Here is a 20,721-nt window from a genome sequence, read left to right as displayed (position 1 = left end):
GATTCAAAATGGATTGGGTTCGACGGTTGTTCCTGTGGTGATCGACAAGGGTGAAAAGCAGTCCGGTCCTTTGCCGGCTTCTTGTGATGGTCGTCTTCCAAAGGGGCCGGTTCATGGGCACCGTTTGAAGAAGAAAATTTCTCTTCCCCAATTCCGTAGAAGATGGTCAAGAAAGGAGAAGCAAAAATGGGTGTTGTGTCTGCAGAATACTTTTGATTGGAGTAAGTCCATCTCTTCTCATGGACAATCTGCTTTTCAACCTTCTACTTCTTTTTCTTCTCACCCCTGTGAGGTGAATCAAGGGAGTGTGGGGGTTATGAAGGGTGTGGTGTCCTCTGTTTCTAATTTTCTGTCTTCGGCTCTTGAGGAGGGTCTTGCTCCTGCTTGTGTGGAGCGGCATGGTGGAGAGTGTTCTAATGTGCTGGGTTCCTTTAGATAATGTGATAGTTGTTGCGAAGGAGTTTCTTTTGTGTGGGGAAAGATGTGAGGATCAAGCTTGATGAGGCTACAACTTCTGTTTTGTTGAAGGAGTTGCGGGACCATTTGGCCTCGAAGGGTTTGCAGTGTGATTTTAGAATGTCTGGGCCTAATGAGGAGGTTGTGACTCCGTTGACTTGTTGTTCTCCTCATTTCTCTGATGCTTGGGAGGGAGATGCAGTCTCTTCCTTTGTTGAGGAACTGAGGCTGGTCCAGTGGGAGGGGAATGAGGCTGAGGTTGATATGGTTGTTCTAGTGGCTGTTATTTGACCGGAAGGTGAGAGTGGGAGGTTTTCTAGTGCAGGTGAGGGTACGGATTGTATGGAGAAGGAATGGTTGAGAGAGAAGGGTGGGGAGGTGGGTTCTCTTTTAGGTGTTTCTTTTGAAGGTAGGTTAGATGAGGCGATAAGGTTGTTCTATAATGTTCTTGATTTTCAGCTTTTGGATAGGGCGGGAGGAAGGGTCGGTGCTCTGATTGGGAGGGGGGAGAGGGAGTTGCGGAGCCCTTTTGATTTTGTTACTTATAAGAGGAGGAATAGGGGGTCCAAGGAGAGGGAGAGTGGAAGGAGGAGTGGGATTTCTTCTGCATCTGTTTCCTTATGAAGCTACGAATTCTTTCATGGAATGTCCGGGGTCTTAATGACTCGGCTAGGAGAAGAGTTGTGAAGTCAGTGATTCGTAAAGAGGGAGGTCATGTGGTTTGCCTTCAAGAAATCAAAATTGCTTCGATGACGGACTTGATGGTGCGTAGCTTTGGGGGGTGGTATTTGTGGAGTGGCTTGCTTTGGATGCAGTTGGTTCTTCGGGTGGTATTCTGATTATGTGGGACAATCGGTGGGTCTCTTTGGGGTACTCTCAGGTGGGGCTTTTCTCTGCCTCATGCGTCCTATCTTTATTGGAAGATGGCTTTCGTTGGGTTTTCTCTGGGGTTTATGGTCCTACAAAGGATAGTGTGTGTCATCTTTTATGGGAGGAGTTGGGAGATGTTCAAAGGAGATGGTCGTTGCCTTGGTGTATTGGAGGGGACTTCAATGTTGTTTGCTCTTCTTTTGAGAGGTCTGCGGGGGGTAGATGGATGGTTGTCATGGAGTCTTTTTCGGAATTCATTGATGGGGCGGGGTTGTTTGATTTGCCTTTTGTGAGTGGTCCCTTTACTTGGTCTAGTGGGCGTTCTCCTCCTACCTTCTCTCGTCTTGACAGATTCCTTGTGTTAAGTGATTGGGAGGAGAAGTTTTCCGATGTTGTTCAGGTCACGTTGGCTAGTCTTATTTCTGATCATTTCCCTTTGGTTTTGGATTGCGGTGGTTTGTGTAGCAGAAGATCCCCTTTCAGATTTGAGAATATGTGGCTTCGAGCTGAAGGCTTTCTAGAGTGTGTTCGATCCTAGTGGGTGGGGTATGGTGTGGTTGGCACCCCAAGTCATTCTTTTACGTGTAAGTTTTGTTTTTTGAAGAATGATTTAAAAGTCTGGAACAAAGAGGATTTCGGTATTTTGGTGTGGAGGAAAAATCGTGTTTTTCCTGAGATTGCTGAGATTGATCGGATAGAGGGCTAGGGCAGTTTGGCGGAGTCCCTGAAACTTAGGAGGGTGAAGTGTCAGGCGGAGTTTGCTGAAATTGCTGTCATGGAGGAGATTTCGTGGATGCAAAAGTCTCGAGCCTTGTGGCTTAAGGAAGGCGACAATAACACTAAGTTTTTTCATCGACTTGCCAATGCTCATAGAAGGGGCAATCACATTGGGAGGATCCGGGTGGATGGGGTGACGTTTTCTAAGGAGGAGGAGATTTGCAAGGGTATTGTCGATTTTTACTTGATGTTGTTTACAGAATCTGTTGGTTGGAGACCTTTGCTTGCAAGGCTTCATTTTGACTCTATTTCGAGCGAGGAGTGCTCTGTTCTGGAGGATCTTTTTTCTGAAGAGGAAGTTTTGTCTGCGTCGAAGAGCTACAACGGGGACAAAGCCCCAGGTCCAGATGGTTTTTCCATGCGGTTCAATTTGGAGTGTTGGGAGGTGGTTCGTGAGGAGGTGATGGGTTCTTTTCATGCTTTCCATGCTCAGGGTTCTTTTGAGAAGAGCCTAAATGCCACTTTTATTGCTCTCATCCCGAAAAAAGGAGGGGCGCTGGATGTTAGGGATTTTCGCCCTATCAACTTGGTGGGGTGCTTTTACAAGTTGATTGCTAAAGTCTTGGCTGCTAGGTTGAGGAAGGTTCTGGATGGTATCATTTCTGATTCTCAAAATGCCTTTGTGGGGGGTCGTCAAATTTTAGATTCAGTTCTTATTGCTAGTGAATGTGTGGATTCCAGGTTGAGTTGTGGAGATCCGGGTGTTTTGTGCAAGCTGGACATTGAGAAGGTGTATGATCATATGAGTTGGAGTTTCCTTCTTTACTTGATGGAGAGGATGGGTTTCGGTGCGCGGTGGAGGAGATGGATCCTTTTTTGCATTTCTAGTGCTTGCTTCTCTGTCCTTGTGAATGGGGCTTCGACGGGTTTCTTCTCTAGTTCGAGGGGATTGAGACAAGGGGATTCTCTTTATCTTTTCTTGTTCCTTTTTATAATGGAGGCTCTTAGCAGATTGATTAAGAAGGCGGTCGAGTTGGACTTTTTGAGAGGCTTTCGGGTGGGTAGGGATGCTGCTAGTCAGTTGGAGATCTCCCACTTGATGTTCGCCGATGATACTTTAGTGCTTTGTGATGCGAATGCGTCCCAGTTGAGATATCTGCGATGCGTTTTGATTTGGTTCCAAGTGGTTTCTGGGCTAAAGATTAATGTCGGAAAGAGCATTCTTGTGTCGGTTGGGGAGGTCCCTGATATCGAGATGTTTGCTCAGATTCTTGGATGTCGCACTGGCTTTTTTCCCATTTCTTACTTGGGGCTGCCCCTGGGAGCTCCTTTCAAGTATGTGGGAAGCTTGGATCCGATTGTAGAAAGATTTGAGAAGAGATTGGCGGGATGGAAGAAGCAGTACCTCTCCAAGGGGGGGGCAGGGTCACTCTGATTAAGAGTACCTTATCTTGCCTCCCCACGTATTTCATATCTCTCTTTCAGATTCCTTCTTCCGTGGCTGAGAGAATTGAAAGATTGCAGCGCAATTTTCTTTTGGGTGGGGTGGGGGTTGGGGGGGGGGGGGGGGGGGGGGGGAGGAGGTGAGGAGTTCAAGTATCATTTGGTTCGTTGGGATCAAGTGTGTTGTCCGATTCGGAGTGGAGGTTTGGGTATTAGGAGATTGCAGCCTTTCAACAAGGCTCTCCTTGGGAAATGGCTTTGGAGGTTTGGGGTTGAGAGGAGTTGGCTTTGGAGGAGGGTTATTGCGATCAAATTTGGAGAGGGTATTGGAGGTTGGAGTTCTCTTGAGGTGCATGGTCCTAGAAAGGTGGGGGTGTGGTCTTTCATCCGAAAGGGGTGGGATGAGTTCAGCAAACATGTTCTTTTTCGGATTCGAGATGGGAGGAGGATCAAATTTTGGGAGGATCTTTGGTGTGGAGAGGATCCTTTTGCTCTTACTTTCCCTCGGCTCTTTAGGGTTGCTTCTCATAGACGGGCCATGGTGGTTGACTGTTATCATCTTGATAGCGGGAGACTGACTTAAGATGTTCAGTTTAGGAGGCATTTTCAGGATTGGGAGATTGAGGAGGTCACTCATTTTTTGGATTTGTTGTACCGCCAGGTGATTACAGTTGGGGACTCGGATTGTTGGCTTTAGGATCTTAACTCTCGGGGCCGTTTCAAGGTTCGGTCCTTTTTCAGGTGTCTTTCGCTTGGCTTTGGAGGTCCTTTCCCTTAGAAGTCTATTTGGCGGTCTAAGGCTCCTCTCAAGGTGACCTTTGCTTGGACCTCTATCTTTGGTAAGATTCTTACTCAGGATAATTTGAGGAGAAGGAATCAGGTGGTGGTTTATCGATGTTATTTGTGTCGAAGCAATAAGGAGACTGTTGATCATCTTCTGTTACAATGCAGCATGGCTAGGGATTGTTGGGATTTATTGCTTGGTTTGTTTGGGATCCCTTGGGTCATGTCTCGCTCCTCTAGAGGGTTGATTGAGGCTTGGAGAGGTTTCTCAGTGGGGGCTCTCATTCAGGATGCTTGGAGGGCTGCTCCTCTTTGTATTTGGTGGTGTATTTTGGCTCGAGAGAAATCGGTGCTATTTTGATAGAAAGGAGAAGCCTTCTTCTATGCTTTAGTTTTCTATTATTTCTACCTTTTTTTTGTTGGGTTTCAGGGAGAGATTATAGATCTATTGAGGAGATTGTTGTTTTTTTGGCCTCTTTGAAGGCTTGAGGCGCTTTTTGGCCTTTTGTTTGTCTTTGGGTTTCGCTCCCCTTCTGAGCGCTTTCTTTATAAAATTTTACTTATCAAAAAAAAAAAAATTATACTATTTGCCTTAATTTTATTATTAGTATCAATTTATCATAAAAACAAAAACAAAAAAGATAAATAGATTTGTAACTATCATTTTTTAAAATGATTAAAATATCATTAAAATTTTATTATTTATAATAAAACTTATTAAAACCAGTTTAAACTTTTTCACCATAGAAAAATATCTTCTTTTTCATACAATATATTGATGAAAAAATTATTATAGTAGTTTGCTTTTTTTCCTTTTCTAAACATATTTACTTTTATTTTTTTATTATTTTTTCCTTTCCTTTATTTTCTCTTGTAAAAATAAAAAAATAAAACAGAGACTTATATTTTTATTCTTTTATATTTTTATGCATTAACAATTTAAAATTGTTGTAAAGTATTAACAATTTAAACTTATCAAAAAATATATATATTGATGAAAAAGTAATAAATTACTTTAAAAAAAAAATACTTTCTACTAAAGATTTTTATTTAAACAATTATTTTTTAAAAAATTATGGTAAATTTATGCAAATTTAATGGAGAATATGTCATCAAATTAGTATGAACTTTTTTCATAATTTATTTAAAAATTAAAAATAGATTATGTGTAATTCAATAAGAAAGGGCATTATGATCATTAATGAAATATAGTATATGCATTGGGCTATTTTGCAACAAAATGTGACAGTTCAGGGGGTATTATGCACAAAATATAGTTCAGGGGGTAGTTTGCAAATTCAAACATGGTTCAAGGGGTTTTTTTTGCACTTTACCCTTATAATTACTTGTGTTATACTCCGTAATATTTAGTACTGCTCTCTCCCAAAAAAAAAATTTGCAGTATGTTCCGCACCTTCTGATATTACATTCTATTTATTTTTGTTATAATATTTTGAAGTGCATTTGCTCTCCTTTTTGACAAATATACTCATTTTTTTAAAAAAATAAAATAACATAACATAACGTTTTTCTCTCTCTCTCCTCCCTCCCTCCCTCTCTCTCCCTCTATTGCACGCCGGTCTAAATTCTTGCTGATTGATCAAAGCTCTCGCTGACTGGAGTCCTCACTGATTTGACCTAGCCACTCTAAACCAAATCAAAGCCCCATCTGTTCCAAACCTAGATATTCTAAGCCCTAGCCAATAAAAGCTCTAGACGACCGGAAGCCCCACTGTTGGCTCATCAGCCATGTCCTCTCTCTCCCTGGATTATATTATGAAACTGTTGGGACGGATTATAGAACGAAGATTAAGGAAAGAATATAGTGTGCGATAATCAATTTGATTATGCTGGGGAGGTCTACTATAGAGGCCATTTACTTATTAAGACAGTTTGTGGAAGATTATAGAAGTAAACAAAAATATCTACCCAAGGTTTTCATGGACTTAAAAAAGGCATATGATAGAGTAACAAGAGATTTAATTTGGTGGGCTATACATAGAAAACATATTCCTATAAGAAATACAGATGTTATTTAGGATATGTATAAGGACACAACAACTAGGATTCGTACTATATATGGTGAGACTAATTATTACTACTATAAAAGAAGGATTACACCAAGGCTCAACGCTAAGACCATATTTATTCACTATAGTCTTGTATGAAATAATGAAAGAGTTACAAGGAGACAATTATTAGACCAGTTACCTTGTATGGAGCAGAATGTTGTGTGTTGAAAAAAAACAAAACAACAATGCAGTCATGAGTTATGAATGCTAAGGTTTTTCCTTTTTTTTTTTTTTTTTTCTCAGTACGAATGCTAAGATGGATATTAGAAATAACTAAAATATATAAGGTTGATAACCAACACGTACGAGATAAATTAGGAGTTGCATTTGTCAGTGAGAAAATAAGAAAGTGTATGGGCATATTCAATGGAAGATGCACCAGTGAGAAAGGGAAGATTGGTTAATGTAGATTGTAAGAGACAAAGAGGTCAACCAAAACTAACGTGGAATGAAGTAATAAGAAATATGTTGCGACTTCAAATGCTCCCAAGTGCAGGATGTTGCGTAGTAATATATACTCGGTGAGTCCGAGGTCGAACCACAGGGAAAAGGGTGAACAAAAATTAATGGTGAAAGCAAAGAAAAATTATGTAAAAGGTTTTTGAAATTTGGTGGTTTGATAATAGAGAATTGATTTGAGTAAAAATAATATTTCAAAAATACTAAGGTTTCAAAGATCCACACACAACAAATCCATGGCATTTGCTAACGATTTTATTTTTTTAACTCGATTGAGATTCATGTGAAGGATGATCCCAACCGGATACTATTGAAAGTTATTTTATCAAAAATATTTCTCAAAAGATTTATTCATAAAATTGGTTGATTCTTCACTTGACAAAACTACTATTTTAATTTGTAAGGAATTGCTAAGCATTCACCGTACCTGGAGTTAATGATGAATCAAACAATTATACAGAACTGACACTTCTCTAAAATAATATATCAAACCATAAATAATCGTTTAGCAAGCACCAAAGTGTCGTGGCTTCACTCCTAGCCTTTGTAAAAGGTTTAGCAACTCATAATAATAAAAACTCTAAAACTTAAAAAGAAGAGAGAATAGAATGAGTATTCTCTTCTGGCTTCCTCTCTCTTAGATAGAGATGTTGTAGGGTTTCCCCTGGAATAAGAAAAAATGTAATTGTAGAAAAGGAAATTTGTCAAAATTCCACTTTCCAAATATGCATTGACTTGCAGCTCCGTTTTGCTCTAGTAAAAGTGTTTTTCACAAAATCTTTGTGGAATACAAATTTGACGGGCTTTAAGTCTTCTTTCCACAACTCGTGGATTTTACGTCATTCTGATATCCGAGTCAAAAGATATGGCCAAAACACTGCAACTGGTGCAGAGTTTTCCTTCCAAGTTTGTTTCCAAACGTGAGTACAGAAGTTTTCTTACTTCAATTTAAATTCCCAAATTGACTTTGATCTTCTAAAAATCTTCTAGAATTCTCCACAAATAATATCGACCTTTGGATGCAAACACTTGCTTGATCTCTTACTTCTTTTGTTTCAGTCAATTGAAGGGTGTCGCGTCACACCTTTGATTGATCGAAGATGTTACAGGCATTGATAAAAGGCTACTTGACTTTTTAACGACTGACGTTGTTCACGGGTCAATCGATCGAAGTTCTGTAATGCTTCGATCAAAACTTTAAACTTCCTACAAAGTAAATTTCCACGCATTATTGCACTATTTTAATCATGAAAATACGTAAAATGAAGAAAATGAAATTCTTATAGTTATGTGTGAAATACGGGAATAAATACAAAATAGATGCAATAATGCCTACTAAATCTATTACAATAATGCAATTTTAAGCAATTATCAAAATGATTTTAAAAAATTGAACCTAATAGGAGAAATGGCTTATGATGGAAAAGAGTGGAAAAAGAGAATCCATGTGGCTAATCCTATCTATACTGGATAAAATGAAATAATGATGATGATGATTTTTAGTATTGCTATTTTGGCCAAATCAAAGGCATTGGGCAATTTGTGTCTGATGTTTCAAGTGCATAATGGTTCAGCCACAAAACCATCCATGCTCTCCCTATTTAGTTGGAGTGCATGTTGTAGCTGTAAAAACCATCATCAATTTTTCAATAATTTATAAAATCTACATTTGGCATGTAGTTCAAATAATGTATGCTACATAACTTGGATTTCATGAAGATATTGTTTTACGAAGAGGCAAAGGAGATGACTGATCCATGTAGTGAGCCCTAAGTAGTTGGGATTAAGGCTGTTTGAGTTGAAAGTTAGGGTTAATCATTAAAATTGTACATCTCTAAATGTTCTGTATTGCTGAGTAGCAGTCCTTAAAATTCTGCTTTATTTGATTTTTACAGGCAGAGAAGCCCACATTATCAAATATCAATTTGGACATACCAGTTGGCAGCCTGGTCGCAATTGTTGGGGGTACTGGAGAAGGAAAGACATCACTTATATCATCAATGCTTGGGGAACTTCCTCCTGTTTCAGGTGCAAGTGTTATAATCAGAGGAACTGTTGCTTATGTTCCTCAAATTTCGTGGATTTTCAATGCTACTGTAAGTTTTCACGATTGATATATTCTTCATCAATACCAGTTCTCTTAGACGATGTCATATTAATTTTTTTAAGGCATTTAGTGAGTTTCAATCATTTCTTACGTTCAAGCACCATCTTTCCTTCATTTTTATCTTTTATTTTTGTCTTTACAGGTACGTGAAAATATATTATTTGGATCAAAGTTTGACACAGCAAAATATTGGAAGGCCATAGATGTTACTGCACTGCAGCATGATCTTGACTTCCTTCCTGTTAAGTGTCCTAATGTCATGTTATATAATTTGGTTTTTAACGTGTAATGTACCATCATTGTAAAATGGCATTTGGACTGATTTTTTATTGCTTATTTCAATCTATCGTAGGGCCATGATCTTACGGAGATTGGTGAAAGAGGGGTGAATATCAGCGGAGGGCAAAAGCAAAGAATTTCCATGGCTAGGGCTGTATATTCTAATTCAGATGTATACATATTTGATGACCCTCTGAGTGCTCTTGATGCCCATGTTGGTCGACAGGTAAAATTTCATGCTGAGAAATATCCTACCACTTGAACAAAAATAGTAAGTGTTAACAACCATTTAATCCAAAAGCTTAAGTTGCTAAAGAGGGTGTAACTTAAATATATAAGTCCTTCAACATGCCCCCCTCATGTGTGGCCTTCTTTTGGTCCAACATGTGTTTTTCAATTTTTTAATTAGGGTGACAGTGAGGTTTGAACTCGAGACCTTGGCTCTAATACCATGCTAACAACCATCTACTCCAAAAGCTTAAGTTGTTAGAGAGGGTGTAACTTAAATATATAAATCCTTCAACAATAAGAAAATGCAAAAGCTCTTACAAGATCACCTCAGGATTACTCTTATTACTTCTTTTAGGTGTTTTCTGCTCTGAGCTAAATATGATTTACTATAATGTACAATGGTCCTTATTATCATTTCTTTCGAGAATCTACCATATATTTGATGGGAATTTTTTTTCCTAGTATCTTTCTTCTTTCTTATTTACTCACCTTATTGCGAATGAACTCATTCTCAGACAACTGAAGAGGCTTCTCTTCTAATAATCCTTTCTTTTCTTTAATTTCTTTCTTGAGTATTACCATGTCTTGAACATACTCTTAGGTTATAACCACTGACGTGATCTGTTAAATTTTCCAAGGTGTATTGATCTTTACACTTTTCGTGTTTATCTAATCTATAATATCAATTTTTTCCAGGTCTTTAACAACTGTATCAAGGAAGAGTTGCGAGGGAAAACCAGAGTTCTTGTTACAAACCAACTACATTTTCTTCATCAGGTGGATAGAATTATCCTGGTATCTGAAGGAATGGTGAAAGAAGAGGGAACCTTCGAGGAGCTTTCTAAAAGTGGCATGCTATTCCAGAAGCTAGTGGAGAATGTGGGGAAAATGGAAGAAAATGTAAATGAAAAAGAAGATGGCATAAAGATTGATCATAAGTCCTCAAAACCTGCTGCTAATGGAGTTCTCAATGAGTTGCCAAAAAATGAAATCTCCACAAAAAAAAGAAAAGAAGGTAAATCTGTTCTTATCAAACAGGAAGAACGGGAAACAGGTGTCATCAGTTGGAATGTCTTCTCAAGGTAATATGGCATATAATAAAATTTTATGGTTCTATTTTAAATTCTTCTGTCATTGATTGATTCTCTGGTACATTCTAAAAAAAAAAAAAAATCTATACAGAAATTAATATGAATTTTTGGCACCTTGCAATGAAGGACATTATTGCAAAGTTACCATGAAAATAGTCTTGCTTTCTATTTCAGAATATTGACTGTAAAACATGTTCATAGAATAAGTATAGCTCAGTGATCATATATGATTCTATTCATACATAGGATGGCTAGTGGTGCTCTGTGACATCTGGTGTGACATACTATTCATTGGTGTATTCATGTTGTTTCTTTTCTAGGTATAAAGATGCTCTGGGAGGCCTATGGGTTGTCATGATATTATTTATGTGCTATACTTTAACTGAAGTTCTTCGTGTGTTAAGTAGCACATGGTTAAGTATTTGGACGAAACAAAGCAGTTCAAAGAGTTATGGACCTGGTTTTTATAACCTGATTTATGCACTTCTGGCATCTGGTCAGGTATGTTGCCACTTCGTTTTCAATTTTCATGGAGTTATTCCTGAGCCTCACACAGTTTCTTGCCCTAATCTTTATTTTCTTTTCTTTGACTGAAATAAGTGGGATATTTTTTTTAATTCCATAATTTGAAGTTTTTAAATTATATAGGAGAATATGGTATTTTTGATAGGTAAGATAAATCCAGTTGAAAAGGAGATTATACAAGTACCACAAGAATTGTACAACTAAGCCCCTATACTGGAAGAAATGTTAGTTGAAATAAACTTGTTTAAAAACCTTTTTTACACTTTCCAGTTGTTCAAGGACTTTAGGACGAAAAGAGGATGTTTCTGTTGTTACATTGTTTTGAGGCTTACTTCACATATGCTGTATGTAGGTGTTGGTGACATTGGCAAACTCCTTTTGGTTGATCACATCAAGTCTTTATGCTGCTAAAAGATTGCATGATGCCACGCTACACTCTATTCTCAGAGCTCCAATGGCTTTCTTCCATACCAATCCAATTGGACGAATAATCAACAGGTTTTCAAGGGATCTGGGTGACATAGATCGCAATGTTGCTAATTTTGTTAATATGTTTCTAGAAAAAATGTGGCAGCTCCTTTCAACTTTTGTGCTGATAGGCATTGTGAGCACTATATCGCTCTGGGCCATAATGCCTCTTCTGATCTTGTTTTATGCAGCCTATTTATATTATCAGGTTGGTTACCTTCTTTTTTTTTTTTTTTCCCTTCTTTTTCTTTTTCTTTTGTGTCTGTTGCTTTTTTACATTTCATAAATTGTCACACAATTACTTATTTACACATATTTTCCCCTGAATTGCAAATGTGATACTGTGATAATAAGACTGAATTGTTGTCTTTAAAAAGAAAATTGCTTTGCGCCACACAATTGCAGAAAACCCTAGGTAACTGAACTGAAATTGCTGATGACCCCCAAGATTACATTTTGGATTGCAGATATAGAAGATAAGGAATCCTGACTTTGGTGTTTGTATGGATGACATGATCCTGATCCCACATATCACAGAACCAATTCCCAAAGGGTCCTGGTCTTATACCCTGCTAAGATTCATTGCTTCGGGTGATTGATTAAAAATTGGTTCTTTGATGATTAGATTCGGACTATAGTGGTACAATCAGTACCAAAAATATCTTTTATTTTTAGTTTCTCCTTTCACCCATATTCAGAATTTCCTTTGTGGGATGTAAGTTGTGCAACCTGGGAATGCATGTGAAGATGCATTCCTAAGTCTAGTACTTCTAATAATTGAAACCAACTCTAGACCTGAGTTCAAGTTTCTAGGAGATCAAACACCATCACCATTGTGAGGGGATGGTGTTGTGTCTTAGGTTCTATTCTCACAGCGAATCTAGAATAACTGAATAAGCAAGAGAAAAGAAAAGGTTTAAGAACCATAAAATATATTTTTAACTGTAGTCTTCATCTAGCTGCTGTTCAAGTGCATTTGTGTATGTTGAACATTTCACACAAGCAAGTAAAGCTTGTTTCATTTACTATCAAATGGTAAATTCATCAAACACGTCTTAATTCTCATATTAATCATTTCACATCTCTGGATTACTGAGCACTTGACTACTGACAAAATAATCTGTTTCACAGACCACAGCTCGTGAAGTAAAACGCTTGGATTCCATTACCAGATCCCCTGTTTATGCGCAATTTAGCGAAGCATTAAATGGTTTGTCAACCATTCGTGCATACAAAGCATATGATCGGATGGCCAGCATTAATGGGAAATCTATGGATAATAACATCAGATTCACACTAGTTAACATAAGTTCAAACCGCTGGCTCACCATAAGGCTGGAAACATTAGGAGGCATCATGATTTGGTTGACTGCAACCTTTGCTGTCATGCAGAATGGAACAGCAGAAAACCAGGTGGCATTTGCATCTACAATGGGTCTTCTTCTTAGTTACTCTTTGAACATCACAAATCTGCTGGGTAATGTTCTGAGACAAGCAAGTAGAGCCGAAAATAGTCTAAATGCAGTTGAGCGTGTTGCTACATATATAAATTTGCCATCTGAGGCTCCAGCTATCATTGAAAGTAACCGTCCCCCACCTGGATGGCCTTCATCAGGAACTATCAAATTTGAAGATGTCTTCCTGCGTTACAGACCTGGACTTCCTCCTGTCTTGCATGGATTGTCTTTCACTATCTCTCCAAGTGAGAAGGTAGGCATAGTTGGAAGGACCGGTGCAGGGAAATCTAGCGTGCTCAATGCTTTATTTAGGATTGTTGAACTTGAAAGAGGAAGAATCTTAATTGATGATTATGACATTGCAAAGATTGGACTGATGGATCTACGTAAAGTTCTGAGTATCATACCACAATCACCAGTTCTTTTCTCTGGTATGCATCCTTCATAACTAGTTTTTTTGTTAGCGGAAGTGCTGAATGTACTTTACATAATAATAATAATAATAATACACTTAGGGAGACTTGAACCCTCCATCTTTCACTTTGAAAGGAGAGGAGATACCACCAGGCCACAGGCCTTGGTGGTGCACTTTACATAACTTGGTAAACTTTTTTTTTTCTTCTTTTTTTTTATTTTATTTATTTAACAACATGATTTGCTTTCCTTTTTCTGTTATTATTAAAAGAAAAACATCAACATAAAAGTTGTCTATCTAGTATTTGGCCTCAAGGTTGGGCAAGTTGGTCCCTTTTTCTTTTTCGTTTCTCCATGAAAATAATATCTCTCCTGTTTAAGTTTCAGAAATATTGAAATCTTTGTTTCTTTTACAATTGCCTGTTCGTAATATATAGTTGTAGAATCTTGAGCATTGAGATATTTGAAAAATCATCTGATTTTTTATTTTCTCAGTACAACTATGACACTCTAATCATACTTGACGGGTGTTGTTTGGGAGGGGAGGATTGGGGGGAAGGGATAAGTGTGCGTCTTTTGTCCTTTGGGATCTATTTGCTACAGTTTCCAAATACTTTGTTTGCATCATGAGTTTACATATACTTGATCTATAAAACTCAGCCTATGCATGTCCATTATCTCATTTTTATAGAACATAGAAGGACTAGATTAGGTAGCTAATAGTCATATAAAACCTTTGTTAGACTTATGAACATGAATCTTGAGAATATTCGAATAAAATATTAGGGCGTTCTCCTTAAACAACACGTTCGATCAACTCCTTGGAGCTTTGGAAATTGGACAAAGGGGGCAGTTCCGTGCTATTTTCGTTGACACTAATAAAGTATCTGGTCGAAGATTGTAGGCTTCGAATATCGAGTCAAAATATATTTAATAAAGCATGTGTACAAGAAACTAAGTAGTAGGAATAATAATAATAATAATAATAATACACTTTGGGAGACTTGAACCTTCCATCTTTCACTTTGAAAGGAGAGGAGATACCACCAGGCCACAGGCCTTAGTGGTGTACTTTACATAACTTGGTAAACTTTTTTTTTTTTCTTCTTCTATTTTTTATTTTATTTTTTAAAACATGATTTGCTTTCCTTTTTCTGTTATTATTAAAAGAAAAATATCAACATAAAAGTTGTCTATCTAGTATTTGGCCTCAAGGTAGGGCAAGTTGATGGCTTGGTCCCTTTTTCTTTTTCGTTTCTCCATGAAAATAATCTCTCTCCTGTTTAAGTTTCAGAAATATTGAAATCTCTGTTTCTTTTACAATTGCCTGTTCGTATTATATAGTTGTAGAAGCTTGAGCATTGAGATATTTGAAAAATCATCTGATTTTTTATTTTCTCAGTACAACTATGACACTCTAATCATACTTGACGGGCGTTGTTTGTGTGTTTGTTTGTGGTGGTGGTGGTGGTGTGGGGAAGGGGAAGGGATAAGGGTGCGTCTTTTGTCCTTTGGGATCTATTTGCTACAGTTTCCAAATACTTTGTTTGCATCATGAGTTTACATATACTTGATCAGTAAAACTCAGCCTATGCATGTCCATTATCTCATTTTTATAAAACATAGAAGGACTGGATTAGGTAGCTAATAGTCATATAAAACCTTTTTTAGACTTGTGAACATGAATCTTGAGAATATTCGAATAAATATTTGGGCGTTCTCCTTAAACAACGCGTTCGATCAACTCCTTGGTGCTTTGGAAATTGGACAAGGGGGGCAGTCCCGTGCTATTTTCGTTGACCACTAATAAAGTATCCGGTCGAAGATTGTAGGCTTAGAATATCGAGTCAAAATATAGTTAATAAAGCATGCGTACAAGAAACTAAGTAGTAGGTCAAAGAGTTGGGAAAATCGACAAGACAAGATATAAACTATATTGTACCAGAAAAAAAAGACATAACAGTAGAGTTGGGATACCAATTGATAAGAATTTAAAATAAAAAGTTGTAACTGTTACTGCAAAGGGATAGGATAATATTAATTAAAATTGATTTAGAAGAACGTATAGCTAATATAATTAGTGCTTATGCAACCCAATTCAGATTAGGCAAACAAATTAAAACAAATTCTGGAAACATATGAATGAATTAATTCAAGGACCTAGGATTTTTTTTTTCATTTATTTATTTTCTTATAGAAAGAGATTGGAGGTAATGTTTCTTACAGAATTAAAGCAAGATGGAATAGATGGAGTGATTCTTGGATCCTGTATGATAAATATTGTTAGAGAGTTTAATGTCTTTGTATTTTTCATACTTGTAAAGGGTAGTCTTGTCTTTACCTTCTTTTTAGTTAGGGCATATTCATTGTGTGTATATCTATATATACACACTATAATAAAGAATACAAGATATCATATTTCCTTTCCTCTGCCATTGTAACTGTATTTTCAAATATATACCTCTAAAATTAACCAACAGATTCTGTTAAATGGATATTGGATTAATCATATGCTTTATGAGCCAGAATGTTGATTAAGTGCGCCAAATTTTCCCTTAGATTAAAATCATTATTTTACGAGTAGAAGTCCTCATGAAATCAGGTGCAAGTTTTTCTACTGCTCTGTCTGTTGAATGGCAGTGTCTTTGTCTTTCAGCTTGTAATTGAGACTTTATTTAAACAAGTGATAGCTTATTTTCCTCTTTATTCAAATATAACACCGGTATATCAAAAAGAAACAGTTAATGGGTATACTGTTCTTCCTTCTGTATCAAATTTTCTAATGAACGATAACACAAAAATTATGCTACATGCAGAGAAAACTGTGCTTTCTTCTCTGTCTGATATTTCTAATGAAACAAACAAAGTTTAAGATGGTTTACCTCAATGACTGGAGATTTTGTGGAAGTCCAATCTTGAAATTTTTGGACAACGAGAGGTGCTTGTTTGCTTTATTAAATTGACTACCTAGGAGTTTCAATTTTTGTTTCTATTTCCTGGATACAGCTATATAGCTATGCATCTGCACCTGCATACAAAAAGTTCTTGGCAACTCTTTGCAACGGTATTTTCAATAGAAATGAAAGGGTTGTTATTTTTTTGCACAGAATGTTATGAAAGAACCTACCAATAGTAAACCCCGTTAACCTAATGGTCATTCTTGTTTTCTCTAGGAACTGTCCGTTTTAATCTTGATCCTTTCACTGAACACAATGATGCTGACCTTTGGGAGGCTTTAGAGCGGGCACATCTAAAGGAAGTCATCAGGAGGAGTGCTCTTGGTCTGGATGCTGAGGTATAAACTCAATTCTCTTCACAATTTTTTCTGCAACTAGGTTGCTGCGGCTAATTTTTGGAAAGAAAATGAATTTCAGGATAAATTGCATATCCCGTGAAGATTCCACCTGCCAATTGATGATATTATCTTTCTCTTTCAAGATTGTTGCAAATGTTTTCAACATTCAGGACTTGGGAAAAGAAATTTACTGTTTTTTCATAGAACTGATTGATGCTATTTTCAAGTAACGAACATCCAAATTGTGTTTGTGGCCCACTGATTGCATCCTGAGTAACTGTGGCCGCAACAGAACTTTGATTGGTTGACATGATTGATTTGCACTATGTGGTTAAATTACAATCAAGTCAACTTAAGACTTGGAAGAATGTGAGTGACATTATTACAGGAAAAGTATGCATTCTGGGTCATGATTTGGTAAACATACATGGCCATACGATTGTGAGATAGAATAGTAAATGAAACATGGGATCATCCCGATAATTTATTGATATGCTTTTTGCAATAACCATAAAGAAACTGTTACTTTTGACCGAAAACCAGTTAGATATTTGTTTTTCTTTTGTAATTTTATTGAAGAAGCTTCTTCGTCAACTGCTCAAGCATTGATTCTATTAGCTTAACTCCAATAGATTTTAAAAGAGCTACTACTGTAATATTTGCATCACTTCTATTGAAGTTGTCAAAACTGTTGACAATTAAAATCAGGTCAATTATTGATCCATATCATATTATGAATTACATGTCTTCTTTCAGGATAAAGTTAATTATGTTTATCAATTAAATGGAACTTCATGTACATAATATGTCCTTGACTCGTTATCAAATACAGTTTGTCAATAAAAGGAAAGAAATTCCATTATCTTAAGTGAAATTAAAAATTTGTTTGTGCTGTGTCAAGGTTTGCGAGGGAGGGGAGAATTTCAGTGTTGGACAGAGGCAACTATTAAGTCTTGCTCGGGCATTATTACGGAGGTCGAAAATTCTTGTTCTTGATGAAGCAACTGCATCTGTTGACATTAGAACTGATGCTCTTATACAGAAAACTATTCGAGAAGAATTCAAATCATGCACAATGCTCATCATTGCTCACCGACTAAATACTATTATCGATAGTGACCGGATCCTCGTGCTTGATGCTGGTCGGGTATGACCTCAATTTTAGTTATTCTTGCTGATCATTTTCATTTCCCACCTGGTGCTTAAGAAAGTTATCTAGGTTTGGTGGATTAGACAATCACATGCCCCAAAATGTTAAGCTGTTAAGAGAGGGTGTGACTTGGTGTTTATTTCTTCAACACACCCTTCATGTGTGGCAAGGTGCATCAAACTCATGCATGTATTGAAACTGTTAAGTAAGCAATAATTAGACCCTAGGACCTTTCCTGCTTTGCTAGCATTTTCACCAAGCTTAAGCATTCTCAGAGGATGTAGCTTTGAGTCTTTGTGTCGTCATTATGGTGAACCAAAAGCCTATAACATTATGTACAAGTTCTATAACTCATATACTGTCATCAGTTTTGCGCTGACTTAAAATTAATTATGAATCAGTATATGAGTTCCAATTTAGTTTTTGTTAACGTGTTGGAAAAAAACTCATAATTTTTTCCCAGGTTACAGAGCATGATACCCCCGAGCAACTACTGTTAAATGAAATAAGTGACTTCTCTAAGATGGTTCAAAGCACTGGGGCTGCAAATGCTCAGTACTTGCGCAGCTTAGCACTAGGAGGGGAAGGAAAGAACAAGTCAAACAGAGAAGGGACCATACTGCTGGATGGACAGAGGAGATGGATGGCCACTTCTCATTGGGCTGCTGCTGCCCAGTTTGCCCTAGGTGTTAACCTCACTTCTTCTTGGAATGATCTTCAACCTCCGGAAATTGAAGATGAGAACAATATCCTCAAGAAAACAAAGAATGCGGTAGTGACACTGCAGGGAGTTTTGGAGGGCAAGCATGATGAAGTCATAATAGAGACACTAGATCAGTACCAGGTTTCTACAGAGAGATGGTGGTCAGCTCTCCACAAAGTGATTGAAGGTACAGGCTATAATATTCTTGCATCCACTCGCATTCATCTGCCTAATCCTACACATCCATTTTCTTTAGTAGCGACTGATTTGGTACATATCTTTCTTTATTTAAGTAGAGTAATCTATTGTGCTTCCCCAGATGATGCACTCTTGAACCATAATATTTGCTGGATTGCAAGTTAATCAAGTCACTGATGTAGAAGAATATAATCCCCATTTTTATAAATTGAAATGTAAAATAAACAAAACCTGTGGAACTTGCTTCATGTTCACATGATCTTCTTTGATAACGTTGTCTAATTTAGTTGATTAATTGCAGTCATTCAAATACCTGTTTCTGCACTTACTTCAGGCACTCCTAATTTTAAATAAATGGAGGCCCCAGGCAGGTGCAAAAACAATATAGTTTTCATACAAATATGTGGTGGTATTTTCTTCCCCACTTTTCAACTAAGACAATCTGCTTGTTTATCAAAAATAAAGTTCCCAAAATTAGAAGCATCGTCTTTTAAGCTTTAGTGTGTCGTGTGCGTGTGTGTGTTTTGGATAAGCAAATTAAGCTTTTAGTTCTTTGGTATGTTAGTTCATATTATCTTCGCAAATGCACAATGGTTTGAGAGAATGATAAATATTTTATATCTATATGTTTTCTGTATAGAAAAGGCATACGGGTAGTTTTTCTTTTTTCTATCTTCTGCTGTTTCTGATCCACAATTGTCCTTTTCATTTCAGGTCTTGCTGCGATGAGCACTTTGACTCACAGTGGGCCTCCACAACTAGACAACGATTTTGAAGATAGATTAGTTGATTGGGATGACAATGTTGAAGTGTAGAAAGCAGTATTACTTCGATTTCACAAGCATTTAAACAGTGGGAATTGCTGATAACAAAAGTTCATGTAGTATTTTTTTAAAAAACCAACCTTGATAATGAATAAAATGTCCCACGAAATTAAAGGTCATATCTTCTCTTGTCAACTAAGCTGAAGACAAGAGAAGATATGGTTTATCTTTCTTTAAATCTTGATTTCTTTTATATTAATTTTAAGAATTAATTTCTTGAGAGTTCCATTATGAATTTTCATATACTCCGTATGTTTTTGTTTTTATAAATTTTATATATAGGATTCAGTCAGAGTCTTGGGCCCCTAGTATGTTGGGCTTGGAAGAGCTTAAATTAAGTTGGGGAGGGGAGCCGAGGGGATAAAAAAAAGAAACCCATACGAGGTCAAGATGGGGTTCAGGGTTGTAACTTGGGCGGGTTGAAGATACAATTTGAGTCCAACATATGAAATGTTCAACTCTAATTTAACCCTAACCTGACCTTCATTCTTAACTATTTAACTATTTTTTAAACACGGATATGTAATTTGGACTGTTTTTTCGGGTTAGAAAATCGGGTTAATTTGGGTGACCCATATGAACAATCTCCACCCACACTAAAAAAAATAATGTGATCTTTCAGATTAAATTACTTCAAAACACAAAATTGTAAAAAAATATTGCAAATTTTTAAAAAATAATTCTCTAAAGTGTTAACATACAATAAATTAAGATTTAAACAAAGAAAGTTGAGAAGAAAAAATTTGATAGTAATTTGAATATTATATATAATGTATTTAAAATAAATATATATAAACAATATTAGAATTCGGGTTTGGATTATTAGCCATCTCAATCTAAGTTCAACCCTAATTAAGTTTGGATTACAAATTTTCAATTCAAGTCCAATCCTAATTATAAAAAAAAAAAATTGAGTTGGACTTGAATTGACCAAAATCAAGTTGTACCACCACCAACCCCCGACTTTTTTCTAAATACCTATTGTGTTGCCATTTTTAAATTTAACCCGACTATAGACTCATTTTCAACATGATTTAATCCAACCCAAGCTGAATATGTATTTAAAAAATTAAATATGAATTAGGCCCAAGTTAAGGAGCTTGGGTTGAAAATTTAAATATTAGTTTAACTTCGTTAACTTGCTCAACTCACTAAGACACATCCCTTGGCCTCAAAGTT

At 36.8% G+C, this 20,721-nt stretch overlaps 1 protein-coding gene across 1 annotated transcript in view; it reads left to right on the top strand.

The window, feature by feature from the left end:
- Positions 1-19,720, top strand: part of LOC132313597 (ABC transporter C family member 12-like) — a 42,034-nt gene extending 22,314 nt beyond the window's left edge. The window contains exons 18-28 of the mRNA XM_059812437.1: positions 8,696-8,896; positions 9,050-9,148; positions 9,260-9,412; positions 10,114-10,499; positions 10,829-11,009; positions 11,386-11,709; positions 12,633-13,389; positions 16,546-16,667; positions 17,569-17,814; positions 18,281-18,707; positions 19,433-19,720. Of these exons, the coding sequence (XP_059668420.1) occupies positions 8,696-8,896; positions 9,050-9,148; positions 9,260-9,412; positions 10,114-10,499; positions 10,829-11,009; positions 11,386-11,709; positions 12,633-13,389; positions 16,546-16,667; positions 17,569-17,814; positions 18,281-18,707; positions 19,433-19,533 (2,997 nt within the window). The 3' untranslated portion in view covers positions 19,534-19,720. The remainder of the gene's footprint in view (positions 1-8,695; positions 8,897-9,049; positions 9,149-9,259; positions 9,413-10,113; positions 10,500-10,828; positions 11,010-11,385; positions 11,710-12,632; positions 13,390-16,545; positions 16,668-17,568; positions 17,815-18,280; positions 18,708-19,432) is intronic.
- The last annotated feature ends 1,001 nt before the right edge of the window (positions 19,721-20,721 follow it).

This window comes from Cornus florida, unplaced genomic scaffold, assembly GCF_030987335.1.
Source record: "Cornus florida cultivar Cherokee Brave unplaced genomic scaffold, ASM3098733v1 CherokeeBrave_3.0.0_Hap2_Chr01, whole genome shotgun sequence".
NCBI classification, from domain to species: domain Eukaryota; kingdom Viridiplantae; phylum Streptophyta; class Magnoliopsida; order Cornales; family Cornaceae; genus Cornus; species Cornus florida.
This window is presented reverse-complemented; position numbering and strand designations above follow the sequence as displayed.